This window comes from Manis javanica, chromosome 17, assembly GCF_040802235.1.
Source record: "Manis javanica isolate MJ-LG chromosome 17, MJ_LKY, whole genome shotgun sequence".
NCBI classification, from domain to species: Eukaryota; Metazoa; Chordata; class Mammalia; order Pholidota; family Manidae; genus Manis; species Manis javanica.
Genome location: NC_133172.1, coordinates 12932849 through 12939241, shown reverse-complemented (window position 1 = coordinate 12939241; position 6393 = coordinate 12932849). Strand labels below are relative to the sequence as shown.

Genomic DNA, 6393 nt, shown 5'->3' with positions numbered 1-6393 from the left:
GCCCACTGGCTCATTTGTTCATTCACTGAGCTGCTACTTGTACCAGGCTGGATGATGTGGAGACAAACTGTGACAAAACAGCTCCAAGCCCTATCCTCAGGGGCTCCCAGAAGAGTGCCAGCCAGGGTGTGGGGGCTGGGGTGGGGAGGGGCACACTCCCCTTCTGCTAGGAACACTACACTGCAGTTTCTCCAAGACCCTTTGCGGGGCACTGGGGACACAGCGGTGACCCAGACAGACCTGTTCTTTTCCTTTAAGAGTGGAGGAACAGGTATTCATTAATCATCTTTCCGTTTGTTAAGATACTGCCTTTGAATCCTGGCCCTGCTTGCCAGCCATGTGACCTTTGGCCAGTGGCTGCCCTGCACTTACCCAGGCCTCAGTCTCTAGCTGTAAAACGAGGAAGATCTAGTACCTTCCTTGCAGGGTACTAGAGGATCCGAGGAGTCAACATGATGAAGTAGTTGGCAAGAACTGCTCTCAGCTGCATTTCCTTTGTTTTTAAATCAAGTGGACACCAAGGTGGGGAAGGGGCCGAACCTGGGGCTGAGGGCATCCTCTCTGAGAAAGTGAGAAAGAGACGAGATGGAGCAGCTGAGTTCTTAGCAGGGAGCTCCAGGAGGGAACATGACACTAGGGACCCGGAAGGCCAGCAGGACTGGTGGCAGAAAATTTGAGGAACAACTGGGATGAGGAGAGCTGGCTAGAAGGAAGAGTCCCTATTCTGAGCAACAGGAACATGCTGGAAGTTTCTCTGGAGGGGAGTGCTGTGACCTGGCTTGCACTGTAAAAGCTTCCTGGGCTTCTGCGGGCAGCAGGGGTCCCTTGAAGAGGCTCTTGCAGATGTCCAGGGGTTTAGAAGAGGGTGGTTACCAGTGAGAAACATGGTGGCAACATTCAGATGGCTGGGGGCAGGAATGGCCCAGGAATCTCGGGGCTGTGCTGGGGTCAGTCTCCCTCCTGGTGAGAGGGAGCCTGTCTGGCTGGCTCCTGGCTATAACCACAGCTCACAGAGGTGCCCAATACTGGGGGACAGGATGGGATGGGGATGACTGCATGAAGGGTTTCTGGATGGAGGTTCTGAGTCCAGCTGAAAGAAACAGGCTGTTGCAAAGATAGAAGCTGTGGCTTGGGCCCTGTCACCCAGGCGCAGGGCTGCACAAGCTAGTGGCTGGACTCCTGTGGTCTGAGGAGCAGGAACTGGCCGCAGAGGCCGGCCCGCACCCCACCAGTGGGCACCACATATGCCCGGCCGTCAGAGGCCCGCATGGGTGAGAAGTCGGTCAGCTGCAGGTTGCTATCTCGGACTTGGTTGTAGTCCCACAGCTGGTAATGCCAGCTCTTGCCCTGCTTGGAGAGAAGGTAGATGGCTCCTGAGGATCCTTCCTCCGGCAGGGATGGTGGCTGGTTGGCTGCGCCTGGCATGGGGTGAAACAGGCCCGGTAGCTCAAGGTCTTCCACATAGCCGAGGCATGGCACACCCTGCACCCCCAGCAGGACCCCTGGGAGGGAGGAGGCGGCTGTGAGCAAGAGCTGAGCCCTGACTGGCACCAGGGCTCAATGAACACCCCCGACAGCCCTCCAGGGTAGGTGCTGCCTCGATCCCCAGGTTCCAGAGGTCGGCCGGGTCAGTGGGCACACAGCTGGGCTGGGCTTGGACCCAGGCTGTCTGGCTAGCAGAGCTGCAGCACTGTAAGTCCTGCCTCCTATAGCCTGTTGGCACAAGGAGGTGGAGAGGTGACATTAAACAGAGCAAACACTGAAACCCAGTTGTCTCCAGTAGTCCAGGAAAACGGATGCTCAGAGAAAAGCCCTCAAGGCCGCAGGGCCACTGGCAAGGGATCCTCGATTCAGGGCTCATGCTGTGCAAATCTGGCCTTCTTTCAGGCACGTGGAATGAGGAAGACAAAGCTGATTGCAGCCAACATTACTGAGGCACGTAGCATGCCAGGCACTGTTGTGAGTTCCTTGTGCTCTGCCAAGGAGACAGGTACTACTGTCACCCAATTGTCAGACAGGATTGTAGAAGCCCAGACTTACAGAGCCTGGAAGGGGCAAGACTGGCCCTGGAGCCCAGACTGTTGATCCTGAACCCACACTCTGAGCTTCTGTTCATGAAAACCCTGAATGGCAGGTGTCGAGGCACCTACAGACTGCCAGGTCCCTGCGAAGTACCCTGTGAGGACAGGGACAGCCTAGCCACGGTCCCTGTCCTGAGTACTAAGGAGGAGCCCGTGCTGGGGCGAGGACATGAGGCGGGTCGAAGTGGGGCGAGGTGGGGGGGGCCAGGACGAGAGCACAGGGTGAGGGAGGGCACTCACCTGCACTCACTGCCCAGTGGGCCTTGTGGCCCTTCCTCTGACACGGCTCGTGGTTGAAGTCCTCGTCGTAGCTGGTGCTGGAGTTAAGGCCAAAACTGTGGTGTGGACCCTTCTTCAACCCTGCCCTGCCCACCTCCAGGCCCTGGGGTACGGGATGAGGAGGGGATGTCCAGTCACAAGGTGCTGTAGGACGCGGTGCCTGTTGGGACCGCCCAGGCCACCACAGAGCAGCTCCGCGTGGCAGCCCAGCGCCTCCTGGGCCAGCTTGCCCATGTCAGCCACTGTGGGACAGAGCAGAGAGATGGACCACTGCGTGCCTGGGACCGTGCCAGGATCTCCTCGGGGATGGCCACCCCAACCCTCACCAGCACCACCTCCTCTTGTACGTATGTAGAAAATAAGGCACAAAGAGAGTAAGCCGTCTGTTCACGGCCACTCGGCAGGAGGTGGCGGAGCTGGGTCGGAAGCCTAGGCAGCCTGGCTCCAGAGTCCACCTTGTACCCCTCTACCCAGCTGGGTGGGGACAAGGGCCTGAGAAATGCAGTGAGGCCTCCTCGTGTGCCTGGCAGTGTCTTACCCAGCCTCTCCACCCCCTCCTGGGGAAGAACGCCTAGCTTGAGATGTTCCTGCGCCTAACTCACCAGAGAACATCTCTCCCTGAGCAGAGTAGCCTCTCTCCACGGCCATCTGCACAAGTCCCTCCAGGGAGATGTTGCGGTGGGGCGCCAGGAGAGCGCCTGCCATCCACAAGGCCACCAGTCCACACCTGGGGAGAGATAGGCCCAGTCCCTCGACCCAGAAGTCCTGTCTGTAATTACAGAGCTCCCTCTGCCCCAGGGGCTGCAGTGCAGGAAGGCTTGCTGCCCTGGGGCAGTTCGCCCCCTTTCTCCCAGGCTGGGTGGGAAGAATTTGACTCCCCTTCAAGGGAGAGAGGATGGCCAAGGCCTGAGCCCGGGGCTGGAGGGCTGCGGGTCGGGAGAGATGTCACCTGGCCTTTCAGGAAGAGAACGTGCCAGAGCGGAAATCAGAGGTGACGGACCAGGTTTACTAGCTCGCTCGCTCGCTCCAACTCTGTTTACTGCACATGCTCCCAGGACCCTGAGCTGGCGAGCTCCCCCTTTCTCTGCCCTCCCACTCCTCTCCAGGCTGCCTGGGATGAGCCCACCACTCCCAGCCTCCAGGTCAGTCCTCACGGAGCTCAGCACAGGCAGAAGCTTGGAAAAGCATCGGGGTCCCAGATCAGGGCACGTACTGTGGGCCTTCTTGGATGAGGGAGGGCAGGTCAGCACAGAAGAGGATCCACTGCAAGTCACTTCTGAAACTGAATCAGAGCCTCACTCAGGTCATGCGGCCTCCAGCTCCTAAAAGTCTCCCCTTGCGGTCTGGCTGAGAGTGGGGTGTTGACGGGTGGTGAAAGGGACACAGGCCCAGCTGTCGTTTGGGCCAGGGGCAGCTCCTGGCTCAGTCACTGACTTCCTTGAACCCTGATGAGGCACCTGCCCTCCTGAGCCTCAGTTTCCTCATCTGCTCAGTGGGAATCATCCTTCCACTGGCCGCTCCCTGCTCTGTTTTGTAGGGAGGGGCAAGCAATAGATGCACGAAAGCTTTCCAACAGGAGCCTGAGGCATTAGAGGAAATTTATCGAAGGGGTGTCTCTATACCCAAACTCTGTTCACCCCCCTTCTCAAGCCTGTTTCTTAGACTGTTAAATAGGGTGAAAATTCCTTAACTCAGCCTGATTAAAACCAGGTAACAATGCACCCCCATCGGGTGGGGCAGGACAATGAGCCTGTATTTCTATTCCAAGGCTAGTCAAAGAGCAAGGCTGCAGGCTCCTGGTTCCGAGTTTGGGGCGCCCTCCTGACAAAAACGTTATCACGGTACAGTGATTAAAAGCATGGAACTCCACTGCTGGAGCTCCAGTTGGGCTCTTCCTCTTCTAAGCACTGTGGCCAAGTTCCTTCACACTCTAAGCCCCCATTTCCTCATCTGGGAAATGGGGATAACAGTTCCTCTGTCATAGCATAGTTGAGAGAATTAAATACTTAAAAACACTTAGAACTATGTCGGAAACATGGCACACATGCACTGATGGATGGTTGTTATTTGCACTAAATTTGCCTCACTCTTACAGCAGAGTAGAAACTTGTCTAGAAAATGGGAAGTTTCTTCTGTCAATCTTCTCCCTCCAGCAAAGAATCGCTAAACTGGGGCCCACAACCCAGTCCAGGTTATCCCCCCTTGCCTCCTGCCTGGGCCCCTGGATGCTCCAGCTTCCTCCAGGGCCCCCTGGAGTCTCACCACCCCCACTCCCCACAGGTGGCTGGCCTCCCTCTTGTGCAAAGCCCTCCACAGCTCCCTAGTGCCCTCGGGACTGTCCACCTTCCTTCCATCACATGGCCCGTGCTCTGTCTAATCTGGCTCCTGCCCTCCCATGAAATCCCTTGGTTGTCACTTGCCCTGACCCATTAAAGAAATAGTTGCACGTCTTTTTTGGCCTTCTGCACAAGCTGTTCACATACACCCCTGCATGACTTGCTTTCCAGTACTCAGGGATCCCCTCCTCCAGGCAGGCCTCACTGACCCCCAGCCTTGGTCAGGTACCCCTTCTGGGCTCCCTCATCACAGCTCTGACCACTCCAGGCTGTCACCTGGAGCGAGGGATCTGTCTCTCCCACTGGACAAAGTGCTTGTGAGGGCAGGAGTTTTCTGCTTTGCTGAAGGCACATGCCACTGAAGGGACCTGGGTAGGGGCCTGAAGCAGTCCAGCTGCTGGACCTTGAGGAAATGGGAAACCCCAGGGGGGCTGAAGTCCAAGGTGGTTGGGTGAGACCCTGAGCGAGAGGCATGGGGCACAGAAACCCTACCGGTCCTTGTGCAGCTTCAGGAGCCTCTTCACATCGTCTCTGCTTCTGGGGACTGGGCCAGCCTTCTCAAAGGCCTCCTTCAGGAGCTGGCTCTTCTCCAGGCCGAAGACAAGAGGGGGAGCAACTCCCATAGCAGCGGGTAGAGGAGGAAGTGGGGGTGGTGGGGGAATAGGGGCCTGGAGGCTCGAGGGAGGGGATGGCAAAGTTAAGTTGGGGAGGTTTGGGGGTAGAGAGGGAGGAGAAACGATGGTTTGGGATGCAGGGGTCCTGGCAGGAGGGATTGGAGGTTCCAGGGGAGGAGAGCATGGAGAAATCATTTTGGCGTCTATGGCATTGCCTGGGAGGTGGAGAATGGAAAGGGAAGGATCGCCCAAAATGGGTTGGTCACAGGAGCAGAGATTCTGAAGGTTTTGCAGCTGATTTCCAGAATTTGGGGGCTGAACAGTGGGCCTAAAAGAACCGGAGCAAAAATTCGTAATGAGAGGTCCAGGCTGACTCAAATCACAAGAGATCTGAGAGTTAACAGGATCTGGGGTTCTTTAATCCGGACCCACATTTGTAAAAGTGAGGCTGGGTCGCAAGGCTCAAGGAGGGAGACTGAGTAGGAGTTAACTTATTATTCGGGGCTAGATTTGGAAACCTGGGGGTCAGTTTTGGGACATGAAGGCTGAGACCTAGAGTGATGGGCCGAAAGGGCCCAGGGCAAAAGAGTGAGGAGCTTAGGATCTGTACCCCCTCACATCCCAAGCCCGAGATCGGAACCACCGAGCTGACCTTTGAGTCAGAAATCAGCAAGTCAAAAGGACACCTGGCAGGGAAAACAGCTTAGTTGTGGAGAAGGTCCTGTAAGCAGAAAGCAACAGGAAAAGTCCGAAGGTTGGGAGAGGCTCAGAATTCCGAGGACGTCAGGAGCCGCTACATAGCTGGGATGAGGAATGGAGTCGGCTAGTAACACCACCTCCCCTTCCTGCAAAATGGATGCCGAAGCGAACATTTCCCGTATTGGGTGGTGAGGCAACTCGTGTCCGCCCCTTTGGTAGTCACGTGATAGAGAAGGCTGGGCGGGGGGAGAGGTGGGGCTTCCAAATGACTGTCTCAGGAAGAGCCTCACAGCACGAGCCGCGTCCCCTGTGGCCGGAAGTGCGTGAGGGGCGCAGCCTTCACTGATTGGTCCGTACCCCTACAAGGTGGTTGGGGTTTTTCTG

General features: G+C 57.0%; 1 protein-coding gene across 5 annotated transcripts; it reads right to left on the bottom strand.

The window, feature by feature from the left end:
- Positions 1 to 480: 480 nt before the first annotated feature.
- ACTMAP (actin maturation protease) lies at positions 481 to 6204 on the bottom strand. 5 transcript variants are annotated; one of them, XM_037013927.2, is made up of 7 exons: positions 5963 to 6186; positions 5189 to 5638; positions 3574 to 3642; positions 2963 to 3087; positions 2473 to 2602; positions 2322 to 2392; positions 481 to 1502 (listed from the first exon to the last, which is right to left on the bottom strand). In XM_037013927.2, the coding sequence occupies exons 2-7, from the start codon at positions 5503 to 5505 to the stop codon at positions 1165 to 1167; spliced, it is 1050 nt and encodes a 349-aa protein (XP_036869822.2). In that variant the 5' UTR covers positions 5506 to 5638; positions 5963 to 6186; the 3' UTR covers positions 481 to 1164. The 5 variants fall into 5 exon arrangements, with proteins under 5 accessions (XP_036869822.2, XP_036869824.2, XP_036869821.2 ...); XM_037013929.2 differs by having other exon boundaries at positions 481 to 1418; positions 5189 to 6188; XM_037013926.2 differs by having other exon boundaries at positions 5189 to 6186.
- Between the last annotated feature and the right edge of the window lie 189 nt (positions 6205 to 6393).

Bases quoted from the DNA above. Each gene is read 5' to 3' on its own strand.
- ACTMAP (XM_037013926.2), bottom strand. From the start codon at position 5,505: ATGATTTCTCCATGCTCTCCTCCCCTGGAACCTCCAATCCCTCCTGCC. The intron at 3,643-5,188 runs GTAGGGTTTCTG...GCTCTGATTCAG, and splicing joins CTGAAGCTGCACAAGGACCG to TTTCAGAAGTGACTTGCAGT. The intron at 2,603-2,962 runs GTGAGTTAGGCG...TCTGTCCCACAG, and splicing joins TCAGGGAGAGATGTTCTCTG to TGGCTGACATGGGCAAGCTG.